Here is a 19,878-nt window from a genome sequence, read left to right on the forward strand (position 1 = left end):
AATCAGATGACAATCAATTAGATCATGTACTTTTTGTCACTTGTAGGGAGTTTGTGAATCATTCTTTCATCGATTCCTAAAGAAGAATTCTAACAATGCTTTACTCATGTTAAACCACATCTACCTAAAATTCAGAAAGGTTGAGCTGAAAGTACATTTGAAAAAGTGACCTGAATATTTCTACATGCAGAATGTAATGTACACTAACTCATTAAGTGCATATCTCATCCAGCTGAATTACACATGCCCACAGCCCACTTTGTAACAAACTACAACATGCAAATGTATTGCTCAAAGATGTTCATGCTAAATGGCAGATAAGTAAAACTTGAAGCGGATAAACAACTGGCTTGCATTATTATTGTAAATGGGACAGATGACAGGCACTAGGTGGTGTCTCAGGAGAGGTTCAACATTTGTCAAAAATAAATGTTGAGGCAAAGCCAAGATGGATGTTGTATTTTTAAAGTGGGAGAATGACCCAGTGACAGATTTCTATTGCAATTACAATAGTTTATTTTTATCATTCCAAATGTGTGATGTGATATTTTTGTCAGATGGATGTTGGAACACTTGAGTGATGGTGGCTGAGAGAAAAGCAGCATTCTGATTAACTCAGAACATGCTAGTTTAGTCGATCAGCCAACCATTATCCATAAAATTAGTCTTTTAAAGAATACTATGGATGTCACTGAAATTCTTTTTCTCCTGGTTAAATGTTATCAGGATTCTAAATACAATTGGCTAGTAGAGATTACACTGGTGGTTTTATCACCTAAACACTAACTTCACCATAGCCTGAGCAGTCTTAAGTAATAGTTTTGCACTGTAATTTTAAAATTACAGTCTCATCCTCTGATTCTGCTTTTCCTTCTGTTACTTCCCCACCTTTGTTCAGATGAATCTGCTGACAGCAGATTCCACTGAGATTATGGATATTCTCTCAATTTTTACTTTTTTCTGTTGAAAAACCACAGCTCTATCCAGTAGCTTTCTAATAGAAAATGGAAATAAAAACAGCAGGCTATTTCATTATATATTTATAGTCTGTAATGAGAATGTTGCTAATACTGCATATACTTGCACAGCTTGTAAGGAGCCTTGGTAAAGACTCTACAGTACACTCAGGAACAGAAAACTCGGCTTGCAATTTCATGCAACTGTCACTAGTTACACTGCCAACAGTGGACCAGACTTTGCCCTCAGATCTGCATCCATGACTGCCAGGGCTTCTAACATGAGTTGTGATGGGAATGAATTTGTGAGCATTATTTGGACATTTTGAAGATTGCATATAATGACTTATAAACCATTTCTACACATTAGAGCCCCTTTTCGGCAATTACGTCTGTGCTTACTTTTGAACATGGGCTTAAGTCTCATTTCAACTGGCTTTAAATCCATGCTTAAATTTAACTTTGAACTTAAGTTCATCTCTATTCAATAATGTACTTAACCCCTTCAAGTACTTTGATAAACTGGGACCCAAATCAAAGTGAAAATCAGTTGCTTGAAGAATATCAGATTAAAGTTTGAAAGACGTTTACACACACAAAAGAATGATAACAGAAGTGAAGAACAAATATTGCCATGTACAAAGCTTTTCTCTATGCATGAGTACTGCCATGTCTGACTGAAGGACAATTTTCATGGCGCTGGAAGGTATTAAGAGGTGATGCCATCTGATATTTTTGACAAGTTAGAAAATATTACACAGTAAGGACTAACTTCAGCAGTTTGCTGGAGTAATATAATGCAAAAACAATATATTGGATATTAATTTAGTTATTTGTTAACAAAAAGGAAAATAATCTAAAATAGACAATAAGAATGGGGTTACATCTCCACCCTTCAACACTGCTGTGACTGTTGATCTGCAGTAGAATTAGTCCAGAAGCTAACTAGAGGAAGTGAAAGGAAAGCCAGACACACTGACTTTGACTTGTTACACAGGATATCCCCCAAAATGCCAAAGTATTTCTTTTATGAATAAAGGTTAATTAGACATTTGACAATGACTGGCATGCTGTTAAGAAGCATTACTACCACAGAACTAGGGAAGGTGATAAATTGAAAACTTAGTTTTGGTACATATTTGCCAGCATTCATTAATGAACTGTTGTCACTTTAAATTTAGAACTAATAATTTAGATGAAAGACCATAGGAAGTAGGGAGTGTTTTCTTGTACAGCACAGAGTACATTAGCAATGTTCAAACATCTGCTCTGCTTTATTTTACTTCAGTGTGTAAAGAGATTGATTTGCTATATTTATTTCCATGTAATGGTCCTTTTCATGACAGCCATTCATATTTTCAATTGTCACCCAGCAAATGGATATTATACTGTGGCTGTACCATCAATAACCATCCCTTTGGCTTCTGTTATTCCCAAGCAACTGGATTCATTTTATCCCTGGGTCTCTTTAGCCAGGCTTCCTACCACTTCTAATTTCCAGATTGTTCCTACCCCCTGCCCCATGATGAAATATTAGCATAAAACCATTCTTGACCTAGTGATGCTGAAAAAGTTTTAAAGAATTTTAAAGAATCATTAGTAACATCAAAATCTACGTACACTTTAACTGTCTGATTTAAAACAATGGTCTGAACAGGTTTCCAGTTTTGGAGAGAACTGCAAGATCTGTGGCAGTGTTGCAAAATATGCTGGAAGAAATGGCTCACTGTATTCAGTACATGCTGGATTTGAAGGTGGTCACATCTGAGTGTTTTATCAAGAGTTTTGATGAGTTACTTAGAAGCACTATCTAGAATTGCCAGTAAACACAAATTAATAAGTTTTGCATTAATTCAAGGTGGAAGGGCCATTCTCTTCATCTGGACCTTTCTTCAGCATTAGCTTTAAATATTTAACTGAAGCTGTTGTGATTCAATTGTTCATTAGAAACTGAAGGGTACTTAAGGTGGAAGTAAAATTATTTCTTTAGAATGACCAAAATGCAGAAGTTACAGAGACAAAACACAGTCCTCTTTAACCCAATGGAACCGAGATGAGTAACCTATTTAATCCTGTATTCTTGAGTTTATATGAGTACAGTTACAAGTACATACACAAGTTACTAACTTCCATGAAATGTGATTCCTGCTTTAAAAAAAAAAAAACCACCTAAACTTGTGATGTAAAGAGAATTCTTTAGTTCCAAGAATTAGCCAGAAAATCCATTAACAAAAGGTTTTTAACATGTTGCTCTTCTGAGTATTTATCTACACATACAATGTTTGTTTTGCTCAAGCATAAGTTAAAGTACAGCTACAACTGAGAATATTAGCTTGGAAAAGTTTCAGCAATGACAAGTTACATACATTATGTAAGAACTCAGTGGTATGTTTGAAAATAATCAAAGGATTATGACTTTAAAAAGTACAGCTGCATTGGTATCTCTAAAAATATTGTTGCGGCAAGTCTATTCACATGGGTTCTGAATAACAATTAGAAGATACTCCTTATCTGTGAAGAGATACAAGAATATTGTAATCAAAATCAAGAAAAACAAATATTTAAATTAATATTTCAGAAATATTAACATCTGGCTACTGGTTTACTAGTAGGAATAAATCAATCAGGGCAAACTATCTTAACAGAAATAAATGTTTGAATTTATACCCTAAAACATGCTTGACAAAAATGATTTCAGTCTTTTACTATTAATTGTCAACTAATTGGTATCCCAAAGTAATAGGGCGCGAATAAGCTTATATTGGTTTTACACCAATGTAACTGCATTGTCTTCACTGGAGTTACGTATGATTTCTAGTAGGAACAGTGAGTCAGTGGCATCAGTGCAGCCACTTTGCACTGTGCTGCCGGTGGAATCTGACGACAGAATCAGTATATCTGGCACTGTGAGGATTACCTCAATGTAAGGGGTATTATGGTGGTACAAGTATAGAGAATCCAATGCTATCTCCCTCCCTACTGACAGCATTAGGGGCAAGGTTGGGTCATCTTTATACCCTACACATTCTCAGCTGATATTTTTACCCATTCGGGTAGTTGGCAGCCAGCATAATATATGCTGGGGTACCAGTCTAGCGCGCGCACACAATCACAGCACCTTTGCACTCCCCGTCCTGGCTGCCTCAATTTGTGGTGTATGCTCCTTGGCCGTAGCTAAGGATCTGGCCCCTTATCCATACTAATTAGGGGAAACAACCCAAAGCAAATCAAAAACATTTGTACTTAAGATGAATAAGACAAATAAGTAATTCAATGATAATTGTTATATTAGTGGTGCTAATACCACTTGTGTGATCAGTGACCTATATATTGTAAAAGAAACAATCTTATGAACAATGAGAAGCTTGGTACATACTGCACAGTATCAGATTAAAAATCTGTTCTTAGAAACAACAATAGATGGATGATCATTAGTGGTTCGTTTGGTATTTGTGAAAAAAGTGAACACATTTGCCGTGTTTACTAAAAGCTAATTAGCTCCAACAGGAGTGTTGTAAATAAGATACATGAGGTAACTGTCCTATTCTACTCAGCATTGGTGAAGTTTCCACTGTAGTACTGTGTCCAATTCTGGGCACCACAGTTTAGGAAAGATGTGAATAAATTGAAGAAAGTCCAGGGGAGAGAAAAAAAAAATGATAAATTTTTTAGAAAATCTGACCTCTGAGGAAAGGTTTAAAAAAAATTGGTCATGTTTAGTTTTGAGAAAAGAAGACTGAGGGGAGAACTGATATGTCTTCAAAATGTGTTAAAGGCTGTTAACAAGGGAAGAGTGAGCAATATTTATCCATGTCCACTGAAAACAGGACAAGTAGTAATGGGCTTAATTTGCAGCCAGGGAGATTTAGGTTAGCTATTAGGAAAAACTACATAATTTTTAAGCTCTGGAATAGGCTTCCAAGGGAGGCTTTTAAGAACAGGTTGGACAAACAGTTGTCAGGGATACTTGGTCCAGCCCAAGTGCAGGAGGCTGGATTCGATGACTTCTTGAGGTCCCTTAGACCTACATTTCTGTGAAATCTGGTCTTATCTTCTTGCTCAAGTCTTCTATACTATAATCCTTATGCATCAAGATGCTAGTGTAGCTGTCTATGTAGACAAAAGAAGTGAACAATGCTGTGCGCACCCTATCCAAATGTAAAGGACTTATAGCAAAAGCAAGAAGTTACCTCTTATACTTTTGTTTTCATATATCATACATGTTCTACAGTAGCTTTGCGCTTTGAGAAACTTACAGCACAAAATTTTAACAATATTTTAGGAACAGAAATCTTAAATTACCTGGGGCTACCATGATTTCATGTTTCTTAGATCTGATCCGAAGAAAGGTTAGATCATTCTGAGGATCTATATCTCTCACTGTGCTCCTCGCTTTCATTGTGAGCTGATGAAGAAGACCTGCATATTGTACTGTTGTAGAATTATCTAGAGTTGTTCTGATTGGAATTCCTGGAAACAAACAGGCATATTAAAGCAATTTTATTATTAAAATCTTTTAATGTCTGTCACATTAACAAAGTGGCAAACAAAACAAGAGAAATTTTTCACTATATTTTGGGTTTTATATTGTATAGGAAAAACAATTACATTGCTTAATACTAATACATAAGGCTATGATTTTTTCATTGAGGTCCCAGAAGTTAGAGAATCAGTGACTTCCAGTGACCTCCGTGAATTCAGCCCCAGCAGCTTGCAGCTGTGGGGAGCTGTGGGGCACCCCTGCTGCCTGGGGGGAGGTACCTCAGAGCTCTGAACTATGTGGGTGTCAGGGGGACTCTTGGAGCTCCTGGTTGCTGTGGACAGTGGGGGCCTGCTTGGAGCAGGACCCTGCAGCTGCCCAGCCTCTGTGGGCATAGGGTGGACCCCACATTTGAGCTCCCCATTTTGCCATGTCTAGTTTTCCTAAAAGTCACGGACAGGTCACTGGCTTCTATGATTTTTTTTTTAATTGCCCGTGACCTGTCCCTGACTTTTACTAAAAATATCTGACAAAATATTAGCCTTACTAATACATACAGCCAAATTTCAAAAAGGATCTCCGAACCTGAAGTCAATGGCAGTTAGATGCCTAGAAGCTTTTGAAAAATCTCACTAGGTGTCTGTCTATATCTTTAGACACCTAAATACCTTTAAAAATCTAGCCCACAGTACTTACATGTTTCATTGGGTCATCTATTTAAGATTACATTAAATGTTGCTGCTTTTTACATATTTTTACTATGAGTATTTTAAATATAAACCATCTAACAATCATTTTAGCCAACTGTATATAATAAGCATTTTACATGTTTAATGATGGAATAGGATTGGAAATTTATAATTTGTCAAATACCAAAGGAGACTATGGTAAAATGGTGTATTTGCATTTGGTGAGCATATTGCATCTTCTAGAACTGCTCTTTTAAAATTGCAATACAACATGCTGACAATAGATAGTCTACATTATATAGATCCAAAATATTACGAATGTTTGACCTACTACTACAAGTCTGACAATGTAACATCAACATTCATTTTGATGAATTAATTGTAATATTCTGTCAAATAATTATTTCCATATCTGTAGACTATGCAGTCAGAACAAAAGATGTCTTTACAATTATGGTGTAACTGCAAAACTCAAAACTATTAGGGCTTAATATTTTTGCTTCACTTATAAAAAGCTACCTCGCTTTTGGACTGCTTCCAGAGGCATCATGTCACAAGCCTGTGAGACAATACTCCCTATTTACATACTGATGATGGTACAGCTCCTAAATAATGGATAGAATTTTGCATATCCCAATGCCACAAAACATTTTAACATTGTAAATAATCCAGAAAGGAGCAATTAAAATTTAAGAGGAAGGAGTGACTGATTTTATGAGGAAAGATTAAAAATACAAATATTGTAAATCTTGGCTAAAAAAGTATTGAAGGAATATAACAACTTTAAAATATATTTGAAGGACGACATCTGAAGAAAAGTGAAAATACAAAAGGGAACAATTGGATGAAAGTGATAAAGGGAACATTGACGACAAATATTTGGAAAAAGTTCCAAAGAGTTAGATCTCTTAAACTATTTCCTAATCTCTTTAGAAAAGCATCCCTTGAGCAATTTAATCAAAAAATGAGATCATTTTGGGTTTATCTTGTTCAAGGAAAATCTTTCACTGCAAGGGGATATAACAGGATGACCTAATAAATATATTCTGTCTCTCATATCTGTGAAACCTTAGTATGTTGAAACTGAACTCAGGCAAATTTGGAAGTAGGGATTTAATATGGACAAAGACAGGTGCTCTCAGGCACTACATTAGTGAGAGAACATCTACATAATCACATTGTGTAGATAGGGCAACAGTCACTTAAAAAGCAGCAATGAATAAAAATATCAAGTTTAGATGAGCTTGAAACCAAATGACCATTCCAACAAACTCAGCATCTTTAATAAAATCTATCCGTCTCTAAAGGTGTAAATACAGTGAAATGTCTGGCCAAAAATAACCTGAAAATGAATGGCTGACATTAGTAATTTCCCTAGATTTAAAAGGAACTGATGCTCAGTTTGTGGAACAAACTGGATATTAACAGAGAAACCACCAGGGCAGATAATTTTTAAACTAGTGATCTTGTGTGTGAAAGACAGAATCAATCTGGAAACATTTTCAATTCAAACAATTGAATACAGCTCTATCAGGTGTAACAAACCGTACTCTTTTCTTAAATTAACTCTACTACATATTATTTTAAACAAGATGTTCAATACTATGTGCTTGTTTCAGGAATTTTATCACCATTTTATTTACATTGTTAACCACTTTAAAAGAAAGACGAAAACAAGTTTGTTCTGTTTAAAAATAGGCACTTTAATCTCTTTTTAGAAAAATGTAGACACCTGGCAAAAAAAAATAAAAATGAAGTGGCTATTGGACCACTAATTCTAATTGGTCTTCTGACTTCAAATACTGACGTCTTTAAAATAAATATGCAGTTATTTTTCATGCTCCTGGATGGAAAGGAACAGATTTTCAAACAAGTTAGTCACACAAATGTACATTTAATATGTATGACTAGCTTGTTTGAAAATCTGTTCCTTTCCATCCAGGAACATTAAAATAAATAGTCATTTTTCAAGAAGTACATTTAATTTGTGTGGGCAAAGTCTCAGGTAACTGTACATGCAACTAGTAATTCTGGATAGTTGGGGAACCAGTTACACAAATCAGGCATGCAGTCATGAACCTGACTTTCTTGAAAGGTGGTGGCCTGGTCACGCTAGCTTTCTCGTATCTTGGATATGCCCACAGTTTAAGAGCGAGTTTGTTACATTTGCCCCCAATATAATTGGATGCAACATCTCTGAAGTAAATGCACATGTCCTGGGAGATCCTTGATTGACTCTGGCCAGAAAAGATTCTAGCACAGGGGTTGGCAACCTATGGAACACGTGCCGAAGGTGGCACACGAGCTGATTTTCAGAGGCACTCACGCTGCCTGGGTCCTGGCCACTGGTCCGGGGGGCTCTGCATTTTATTTTAATTTTAAATGAAGTTTCTTAAACATTTTAAAAACCTTATTTACTTTACATACAACAATAGTTTAGTTCTATATGATAGACTTATAGAAAGAGACCTTCTAAAAATGTTAATGTATTACTGGCATGTGAAACCTTAAATTAGAGTGAATAAATGAAGACTCGGCACACCACTTCTGAAAAGTTGCTGACCCCTATTGTAGAGGGAGGTGAGGAGATGGCAGCTGGAACAGAACACAGGGAGGGCCTCATGCTCTCTATCAGTGACCCAATGGGTCAATCCAGAGAGATGGTGTTCTGACCTGCCTGTGCAAGGAAACTGAGACCCAGGAACAGGAATATGATGATGATTGTACTCTGTTAGTCTTTAAAGATACTACAACCATGATAACCTGTAAACAATGACATAAGAGCGTGCCTAAAAGTGTAGGTGAAGATCAGGTGCATTAGCAGATCTGTGAGAGAAAGAATACTGTACTTGTATTATGTCAATGAAGCGGTGCTGAGAAGACTGCTTTCTTTCATGCAAACAAGATTCACAATATTTGAAAAGTCAAAGTAGAAACTCAAACTTCCATAATCTGAATAAAGAAAACATTCTTCCTTTAAAAATTTAAGACAACAAAAATAAGAAAAATATTGTTTCCATAAAGTAGGCAACATTTTAAGCCAGGGGTCAGCAACCTTTCAGAAGTGGTGTGCCGAGTCTTCATTTATTCACTTTAATTTAAGGTTTCGCATGCCAATAATACATTTTAAACCTTTTTAGAAGGTCTCTTTCTAGAAGTCTATAAAATATAACTAAACTATTGTTGTATGTAAAGTAAATAAGGTTTCAGAATGTTTAAGAAGCTTCATTTAAAATTAAATTAAAATGCAGAGCCCCCCGGACTGGTAGCCAGGACCTGGGCAGTGTGAATGCCACTGAAAATCAGCTCGTGTGCAGCCTTCGGCGCCCGTGCCATAGGTTGCCTATCCCCGTTTTAAGCACTACTGCTCTTGAAATTAACAAAGTTTAAAAAATATTGGGGTTATTTTCCTATTCAAATATTATGGATGAACCAATTAAACATCCATCCATAAGAACAAAAAACTAAAACCATCAATTAATCTGCAAATTCCAAACACTGATCAGTTATTCTTCCATCACCATTTAAATGGTTGGTTTTCTCCATAGTTTAAGTGTGCAAGTTAATCAGGGCATAATTGCTCACTGGACCAAGTCACATAGTATTATTTCTAAACAGTTGTCCTAAAACCAAATTGTACCATCAAGCTAGTAAACAGTTAATAGAAAGACACAAATATGCACAGGCACAATACAATTGTTCAATTACTGTTAATGTCAGTTCATGCATTTCTCTTTTGGCCTGCAACAGCTATTCTGTGACCCGGTGAACCATCTTTGACCTGTCCAGGCATGTAAATTAATTATCTAGATTTACCAACCTCTGAAAGAACACTTCTAATTTCCTCTTGGTTTTTCTCCCTTCTCTTGTTGAACTGCTACTAGGGCAACAGATAGATACTGGGTTTATTTGGATTGTGAAAGTGACAAGGGATTGTCAGAGCTTTACCACAGTATATTCAACTATTTAATGCACTGTTTTTTCTTGGGGTGGAGGGAGAGACTAGAATAAAAATACTCTGGATCAGAACCTGGCCCCACAAACAGGCTTCAGTGAACAACTGGGGATTCCTCCAGGAGCACAGGACTGGCAGATCTGACTACATCCCATGCCCCACTCATCCCCACTTGCAGCCCTCTACGTGAGGGTTATGGTCAAGGACCAGGTGCCATAATACAGGAGCCACTATTTCCACCAAAGGAGACACTTGAAGACCTCTGAAATAGTTTAAGTTAGAGCAGCCCTGAGGCTGTTGCCCAGCAGCCTAAGCCTAATTTCTAGTTGTGAGATATTTTTCTCTCAATATTTTTGTCTTTTTTGGGGGGGTGGGGAATGGGGAGAAAGTGAGTTTCTAATGTTTTTTCTTTTACAATATTATAATGTGAAACAGGTTGGTATTAAACAGAGGAATGATTCTAAGAGGGGCTGTTTACTGCTCCCTTTTCACCTTCTGAGCTATGGCAAGGGCCAACCATTCAGTACTGTAAGTCTGGCCTTTCAGCTCTACATCATATGGTTTAATTTTCCTAACCCACATTTGGCTAAATAGCACACTTTAAAAAGCCATACAAAAATGGTGGTCTCTGACCAATTCTCACCAAGACTTAATGGCAGATGCTGTAGCAAGGTATCAGACTATAAATATTGTTTCTCAGACCTGAAGAAAAGATCTGTGTAAGCTCAAAAGCTTCTCCAATAAAAGCAACTATCTTACCCATCTCATCTCTCTAATATCCTGAGACCAACACAACAACAATGCATATATTAATAGTTACTAGCAGACTATAAAGTATTATAAAAATAGAACTACAGCTGACCAAAAAACCAAAATGTGATGGATTTTTAACAAGTGCTTCTCCACTTAACTCCTAATTCAGAAACTTCTGGAATCTGCCATATTTCTGGCTTTCAGTATCTTGAATTAAAAAAGCTGCAGCATATTAAAAATATAAAGTCAGATTTACAGAAGTGTGTGCATTTTTGTTGCACAAATCAGGGTTTGCATGCATCAGTTCTGAATGTGCATTTTTGAAAGTCTAACCTGTAACAATTACATTTTTGCAAAATATCGTAAAGTAGTTACATTGTTTAATAACAAAGGATATATTGCAATGATTTAAGTGGTTACATCCAGTGCCTCTTTGAAATTTATTTTGGATTAATAAACGGCAGTATGTTTACCTTCTGCATTTACAACAATAGTTCCAATAACCCCTTTGTGTGCCTGAATCCTCTTTAGTGTTTCCTCTACTTCTGCCTGTAAAACAAAATGAAATCACAATTAACAGTCTGTAATATTGCTGTGTCCCAGCTCTCTCATGAAAGTGTGTGTGTCTCCCTCCTCTCCCCACATTTACACTCATGGAACCCTGCTGGGGGCTGACTAGCTTCTTGGTTTTCATCCCTGCAGAAAAGTGCTGCGAGCCAAAGCACGAGGATCCGTGCAGCAGCATTTGCGTAGGCAGTGGCTAGAGAGGAACAGGTAAGCACATCCCACTGCAGGTGCCCTGCGGGGCAATGGCGTCTGGGTCAGGTCCCAAAGACTCTCCGTGGGGCTTTCCTCACCGACAGGAGGCGGATCTAGGAGAGCGCGCACCATGTCCAGCCTGTGTGCTATAGGGCCCGCTGTGCCCCCCAAGAGCTGGCTAGTGACTGCCCCACCCCCGCCGGCTGCTGGGCAGGGCTCCCGCAGACTGCAGCTGGGGGCCTCCCGGGCCCCCGAACCTGGCGCTACCCAGCGCCCCGCATGCCCCGCTCCACCCCGTTACCATGGCCAGGGACGCGCAGCAGGAGTCCCCCGCGTCAGACCTAGACTTTCTCCTCGCAACGGTTGCTATGGGGCAGTGCCGGAAGCGCTGCTGGGAGCGGAAGTGCGGGGGGGAGGGCAGAGGAACAGCCCCGCCCCCTGCGAACCTCCTCCTGTCCCAGGTACGCGCCGGACGTCGCCCCCTCTCCAGCAGCACGTTGCTCTTTGCTGTGACCCCGCAGCCGGGGCGGTGGGGCCCCCGAACAGCTCCCTGCGGGCGGAGCGGCCGTCAACCCCCCCCGCCCCCGGAAACCCAGGTCCTCAAAGGAAAAAACCCAACCGAGACAACCCACCCCCCCCCCAATGAAACTAACACACCCAACCGAGACAACCCCCCCACCACCCAATGAAACTAACACATCCAACCCAGACAACCCCCTCCCATGAAACTAACACACCCAGCCCAGATACCCCCCCCACCCAATGAAACTAACACACCCAACCGGACAACCCCCCCACCACCCAATGAAAGTAACACACCCAACCCAGACAACCCCCTCCCATGAAACTAACACACACAGCCCAGATTACCCCCCCCAATGAAACTAACACACCCAACCGGACAACCCCCCCACCACCCAATGAAAGTAACACACCCAACCCAGACAACCCCCCCCCCAATGAAACTAACACACCCAGCCCAGATACCCCCCCACCCAATGAAACTAACACACCCAACCCAGACAACCCCCCCCAAGAAACTAACACACCCAACCAGACAACACCCCCCAATGAAACTAACACACCCAACCCAGACAACCCCCCCTCCACCCAATGAAACTAACACACCCAACCCAGACAACCCCCCCTCCACCCAATGAAACTAACGCACCCAACCCGGACAATTCCCCCACCACCCAATGAAACTAACGCACCCAACCAACCCTGACAAAACCCACCACCACCATCCCCCACCAAACCTGACAAAACCCACCACCATCCCCAACAAAACTAACACATCTAACCAACCCTGACAAAAACCACCACCAAACCCTACCACCCAATGAAACTAGCACACCCAATCAACCCAGACAAACCCCACCACCACCATCCCCCACCAAACCTGACAAAACCCGCCACCATCCCCAACAAAACTAACACATCTAACCAACCCTGACAAAAACCACCACCAAACCCTACCACCCAATGAAACTAGCACACCCAATCAACTCAGACAAACCCCACCACCACCATCCCCCACCAAACCCAACCAGCCCTGACAAAAAACCACCATCCCCCACCAAATGAAACTAACACACCCACCAAACCCAGACAAAAACCACCATCCCCATCCCTCACCATCCAATGAAACTAACACACCCAACCAACCCCAACAAGAACCACCCCCACCAAACCCCACCACTGAATGAAACAAGCAAACCCAGCCATCTAACAAAACAAAGGCACCCAACCAACTCAGACTAAAGTCATCACCACCATCCCCTCCCTGAAAACCCCAACCAATCAACCCAAACGAAAACCACCACCAGCATCTTCCCAAACAAACCCAGCAAGTACTACCACCAAAAACCCAGTACAGAACAATAAAACCTTCTGGAAAACCAACCAAGGAAAACCAGAACAAGCAAACCAAATCAAAAAAACAACCCACCAAAAAACCAGTTTGTTGCTATTCTGCAATTGGTGGGTCCTTTATTTAAGTCTACTTCATTTAGAAACTTATTAATGAGTGAATTAAAATAACACCTGTGTATAATGCTGTTGTATTATATAGGACAGCCCCACATATTGAAGTTATACTTTTAATTTCTCCAAACATGGGCCATATTTTGGTCTCTTACACCAGTGTAAATCAGGATAATCAAATTGATGGAGTTTCTGTGGATTTACACTGGTGTAATTGATTTCTGAATATGCACAGGAATGGGTTCATATGAGTGACTGGAGTTATGTCCAACAGTATGATGTGCATTTTCTGTGTAAACAGAAAGGAATTAATTTTTCTTCAAAATGTTTAATTCAGACCTACCAACTATGAAATCTGAAAAGATGCACCCAGTTTTCACATAATAGAAAGTACAATGTTCTGAATCCTTGGAATTGAAATGTCCCTTCAAAGATTTCCTTATTTTTAAACAATTGAAAGCACTGGTGCATGATTATTGAATCTAACTGGAACATCTGGCTGGTAACTTTTTATTAGCACAGTTCTGTAGATGTTTTTGAATTAAAAGGCATGTATTATATTTCATGGGTCTAATGCTGCAAAACCTTATTTTCAGGAGTGATCCTTACTCACACAGTCCCATTGCAGTCAATGGGGGTTGAAGGATCACATCCTGTAAGTGTAAGATACTAGTGGGCTTTCATGGGAAATTCTTTGCCCAGTGCCCATCCCAAATAACTGGGATTCAGTTGCAGAGATCTATGGAGGTAAGAATAAGGAACCCTCCAGTTTAGCTGCTACTCCATCTTAAATGGCTCTTGAATCCCTCCCTGCATGGGTATAGGCTCTTTTTAAAATTAACAAATATATCTTTGTGGGGAATCCTACAAATGGAATTAATATGATAGTAAGTGAGAAGCAGATTTAATTGCAGAAGCATAATTTATGCCCAGCATTACAGTTTAAAATACACACCCTTTTAGAGGTAACATTTTCTGTGTCATTATGTAGTTCAAGCCCCAAATTTTAGGTTTTTAATCTACACAAATAAAAACAAAAGAACTAGCTTCTTGATTACTTTTTAAATCATATTGAAATCAGCTTTTAAAAATGTTTACACTCCCCTGCTACTCAGTGATATATGTACCATTCCACAGTACTGTAGTTACACCTGAAAATCAGGAACTGTCCACAGACTAGGACCCCAAATGCTTGCCCATGTGCAATGGGGCATACAAACTGCACACCAGGCAGAAAGGGGTTAAAGAGCAAGGAAGAGTTTAGGCAGGCCTGCACCTGCACAGCATGTCAGGCTTGGAGGAGGAGCCTTAAAAGGGAACAGCCCCTCTCCTCACCCCCACCCCCCAAGGAGTAGAAATCTCTCATTCTTAGTTCCCACAGGAAGAGTGTGGGGTATGTCTACATCTACAGTTTTGCAGCGCTGGTTGTTACAGCTGTATTAGTACAGCTGTATAGGGCCAGCGCTGCAGAGTGGCCACACTTACAGCAACCAGCGCTGCAAGTGGTGTTAGATGTGGCCACACTGCAGCGCTGTTGGGCGGCTTCAAGGGGGGTTCGGGGAACTCGAGAGCAAACCGGGGAAGTAAACCAGCTTCGCCGCGGTTTGCTCTCGCGTTCCCCGAACCACCCAGCAAACCGCAGGGAAGGAGACCTGCTTGCTCGGGGTTCGGGGAATGCGAGAGCAAACCGGGGAAGGAGACCAGCTTCGCCGCGGTTTGCTATCGCGTTCCCGGAACCACCCAGCAAACCGCAGGGAAGGAGACCTGCTTGATCGGGGTTTGGGGAACGCGAGAGCAAACCGGGGAAGGAGACCAGCTTGATTACCAGAGGCTTCCTCAGGTATGCTGGGATACCTGCTTATTCCATGGAGGTCAAGAAAAGCGCTGGTAAGTGTCTACACTTGATTACCAGCGCTGGATCACCAGCGCTGGATCCTCTACACCCGAGACAAAACGGGAGTACGGCCAGCGCTGCAAACAGGGAGTTGCAGCGCTGGTGATGCCCTGCAGATGTGTACACCTCCTAAGTTGCAGCGCTGTAACCCTCTCACCAGCGCTGCAACTTTGTGATGTAGACAAGCCCAAAGAGTGATTGCAGCTAGGAGGAGTTTCCTGAGCAGAAGATGAGCTAGACCTGAATGGCTATCTTAGGACTTCTGTCAAACCTGAGCAGTAGTCTAGATGGTAGGAGGCTGATTGAGAAACAGAAGGTCCGTTACTAGCCTTTTACTTTTGTTAGTTTGGTTTCCTTTTTCAGACATTTTGCAGACTCCCTCCTTCCCTCCAGGAAATGTTTGGGACTGTAGGTTTTTTTTGTTTTGTTTTCCTTTGTTTGCTTCTGAGACTGGGAATGGCCCAGAAACAGACTGAGGGAGGAAGCAAGGGGGTTGAGGCTGTAGCTCTTAACTACTTCCTACAGGTTCCTTGGACTAAACTGCAGGGCATATGGAGTTCCTCCACAGGCTCACAGACAAATGGGTGGAAGGACTATTAAGCCCTTAGCAAGTCTGAAGACCTGGTGTGAGGTTGCAGGACTGTTGTTGCATTGCACCTTTTTTTACCCTAGAAGGGATGGGTTTGAACGTGATCAGTTGGAGGGCTGAGTGTGGGAAGGGCAGGAGAGAGGAAGACCCTACAATTCTGTGCCTAGCCATGAGGCGCATGCTGGCTGAGTCACTCTATCATACCTTGTGAGTAACTTTCAGTATTGCCCACCCTAAACAATCATTAAACTGGAATAATGCACAAGTGAATCAGGTGTTAAAAATCTAGATATTGCTTTATTTTTATTTAAATCACTGGGGAGGGGAATTATTAGCATGGCTGAAAGCACAAAGAGGGTAGAATGTGACTGGAGGTTTTTATATGTGTTGAATACAAAAGTGCTCAAGTATCATATTGTTTGGTATTGTGCATTCTAGAACAGTGTTCAGTTTTACCAAGTGAAAGCAAGTTCATGACACTTGAACTCTGATGGTCCAGAATAGCAACAGGTAATACCCTTCTCCCCCGCCCCCCAAAAGGACAAACACTCCTATGAAGAATCATCAAGCTGTGTGTTCATGAAAGATAGAAAGAATGGTTTTATATTTCTGACCACCATTGTCCTTGAACATCTGAGAAGGACGTGCCCTTGTGATGGAGTGGGTTAGCTAGGTATGACATACCCAGATGGGTTGTGTAAAATGATATTGAAAGCATGAAGTGGGAGTGAATTGCTTGAAGTGGAAGAGAGTATAAAAGCAAATTAATAGTTTTGTGTGTCATGGGATGTGCAGAATGCCTGGGAATATAATGTAGAAACCAGGCGTGTGCCCTGTGCCTACTTTAGGATCAAAGGGGAGGGGAGAGAATCTCTCCCCAAGTTTGGTGAAATTCTCTTCATTTTAATGATAGTCATATGAACAGTTTTCTTTTTGGGAATAATATGTGAAGACAGTGCATGTGTGGCATAGTAAAATGAATTACATGGTAGCAAACATCAGCTTAGATAAGGGTATGCACAATAGTAAAGACTCCAGTGCTACAAGACTAATATTAAGCTAGTGACTTTCATTTTTTATATACCTCCTTCAGTGCTAGGAGAAAGATGTGGGGAATACTGATTAAATAGTTAGTTAATTAACAGATGAATAATTCTCATTCCTGGTGGACCCAAAACTCCCTACGGAGATTGAACAAAGCCCCATAAGCCGCAAGGGCCCTTGTTAGATGGTGGGCTGGCACATGTGAATAAAGGAGGAAAAAGTTTTGCCTCCTTTTGATTCCTTCAGCTAGCTCTGCAGCATTGCAGGGCTGAACTTCCACCCTGTAGTAATTCTGGCCTTGCTCATGGACTCACACTGGGCTGTAGCCTGCAAGCCTGTCAGAAATTATTTCCCCCTTAGTCCCTGTTCAACAGGATGCTGAGCTGGGATTTCCATGCAGCTCAGCATAGTGCCTTGTTGTAGTATTACAGATCCCACTTACTGGACGTGCACCATATCACAGAGCCAAAGATCAAAAGTCTGGAACATGAACACACAGTTCATCAAAGCGAAGAGAAAATAAGAACTAAGAGGGGAAAATACACTTTAATTACTGGGCATGCAAATGACTGTGAACTTTGTGGCATATTTAACAACTTGGTTTATGGAGTTAAACTGTAGAACCTACAGTCCTAGAGCAAAGGAAACCTTCATGTGGTCTGAGCAGTCAAACCCTTAGGGGCCAAAGGGATGGATGGAAAAGACATGGAACACACACAACAAAGCAACCTGCTGGACCAGGTCATTTCTTCTTGGCTTGCAACCACGGATAACTAGCAACGTCTGCTGGTGAAATAACAACGACAAAACATAGTTCTTTATTAGTCAGCTGAAGTTAGTACCTTCCCATTGAAAATTTGGTCATGTTCTCTGTATTGGAAATTACTCTTAAAGGGTGTAATTCAGGAAGCCTGAGTAAAGCCAGTAATCCTGCAGGGTATGAACAACGCTATTTGTCAGGGCACAGATGCAGACTGTTTCCCCAAACCCACTTGCTGACAATAAATATTCTTCCACCATCCATCTACTGTAATCTTATTTTGGTAATTCCAAAAATTGTAAGCTATAGTGAGATTTTTTTTTAATAAAAAAAACTATATGAACAGATCCATAACTTAATACAATTCTATAGAAAGTAGAATGAAAGGCCTTTTGAAATTTTGAGTGGCACAAAGATAACTTATCACAACTTCTAAAGTTGACGCCACTGGCTATTTGGGTTTAATATTTTATCCTCAAGAAATTAACTTCAGGTAAATTTGAGTTTCTCTCTCAAATCCTCTAGATGGTGCTACAGCTATATCCTATGGAAATGATACTATGCTTAAGAAGCTGCTAGCTATCAAAACAAATGTTTAACTTGGTAAATGCCAAATAATTTTGTTCAGGCATTGTATTGCAGTATTAACAGATTCTGCTATGATACTCTTTACAGATCTAGTCAGAGAAGAATCAGGGTACAGGAATCACGTACCCATTGCTAATTAGAAAGGGTGGAACACTTTTATATCTAATTAATTTACCTGTAGGAAGCAGTTGTGTGGCCAGATCATTCTTTGAAATTTCCATAAAAATAACTCCTTAATCTTCCATACCTAGAGTTCTGTTGAGGGCAGAAGTGACCAACTAGTGTAATCTGTGCTGCTGATTAAGTGAAGGCAATCAGCTTCTTAAGACTCTCAGCAGATGTTGCTGCTTTTGTATGCTAATAGAAACTTTATGAACCATTTCCCTTCCTCTGAGAGCAGATATAAGTACATGAAAATCACTTCTTATAGCAAGAGCAAATTGATAATAACCTTGGCTCCGTTGTGAGGCAGAAACTGTATAGATACTTCATTTGATAATTGCTATAAGCTTGTGCAGAGCTTTATCAAAATTAATATTTGTTATTCTGCTGACTTTTCTCCTATTAGAGCCAGCACTGAATAGTAAGCCCATTCCTACCTGTCACTTTAAATACAATCTCTGTCAGCCTGGCACTTTTCCAGCAAACTGATATATGGATCCACGCTAGCAGGTTTTTTTGCTACAGAAACACTCAACCCTTTGCCCCATAAACTCTTTCAGAGGGGTGAAAAGTTAGTCAGAAATAAGCAAATCAAACTTAAGAGTAGACTTGTCTCAGGGAGACTCCGTTATAAAAGCGAGTTGCTTTGTGTGGTCTGCAGAGAATATGAGTAGGATGGCTTATAGTTAAGATTTAGTCACAAGCATTTTTAGTAAAAGTCAGGGACAGGTCATGGGCAAAAAAGGAAAATTTCACAGAAGTCTGTGACCTGTTTGTGACTTTTACTAAAAATATGCATTGCAAAATAGGGAGCTCAGCTGAGGGGTCCTCACATTGCCTGCCGTGGCTGGGCAGCTGCAGAGCCTCGCTTGGAGCTCTGGGGTTCCCCATTGCCTGCAGCAGCTCAGAGTTTCTGGGGGTCCCCCTGCTGCCTGTGGTGGCTGGGAGTTCCCAGGGGCCCTAGGCAACTGGGAGCTGTGGGTTGCGGAGGGACCCTACAGCTCTCAGCCACTATGGGCTGAAGTCACAGGGATCTCTGGAAGTCACAGATTCCATGACTTCTGCAACCTCCGTGATAAAATTATAGCTTTACTTATGGTTCAGGAGGAGGGTCCGAATGAGGTATTCTGCAACACAACTTGTTGATGATTCCCAATCCTGCCTGGCGCAGAAGGGGCCCCTCCTAATCAGCAGGAATTTTGAGCAAGGATCAGTGGCTGGGATTAAGATTAGCATTTGTTATTGGCCGTAACATGAAAGTTT

General features: G+C 40.5%; 1 protein-coding gene across 1 annotated transcript; it reads right to left on the bottom strand.

Moving 5' to 3' along the window:
- Positions 1 to 285: 285 nt before the first annotated feature.
- Positions 286 to 11,989, bottom strand: DYNLRB2 (dynein light chain roadblock-type 2). Its single transcript, XM_050922898.1, has 4 exons — positions 11,894 to 11,989; positions 11,307 to 11,382; positions 5,259 to 5,426; positions 286 to 3,467 (listed from the first exon to the last, which is right to left on the bottom strand). Exons 1-4 carry the CDS (start codon positions 11,894 to 11,896, stop codon positions 3,424 to 3,426), a joined length of 291 nt encoding a protein of 96 aa, XP_050778855.1. The 5' UTR covers positions 11,897 to 11,989; the 3' UTR covers positions 286 to 3,423.
- Between the last annotated feature and the right edge of the window lie 7,889 nt (positions 11,990 to 19,878).

Source organism: Gopherus flavomarginatus, chromosome 14 (assembly GCF_025201925.1).
Source record: "Gopherus flavomarginatus isolate rGopFla2 chromosome 14, rGopFla2.mat.asm, whole genome shotgun sequence".
Taxonomy (NCBI): domain Eukaryota; kingdom Metazoa; phylum Chordata; order Testudines; family Testudinidae; genus Gopherus; species Gopherus flavomarginatus.

What these genes read in the sequence shown, in the direction of transcription:
- DYNLRB2 (XM_050922898.1), bottom strand. An exon ending in TATTGTTGTAAATGCAGAAG is followed by an intron (nt 5,427 to 11,306) that starts GTAAACATACTG and finishes GTTTGTTTCCAG; the next exon opens with GAATTCCAATCAGAACAACT. An exon ending in TGAAATCATGGTAGCCCCAG is followed by an intron (nt 3,468 to 5,258) that starts GTAATTTAAGAT and finishes ATCTCTTCACAG; the next exon opens with ATAAGGAGTATCTTCTAATT.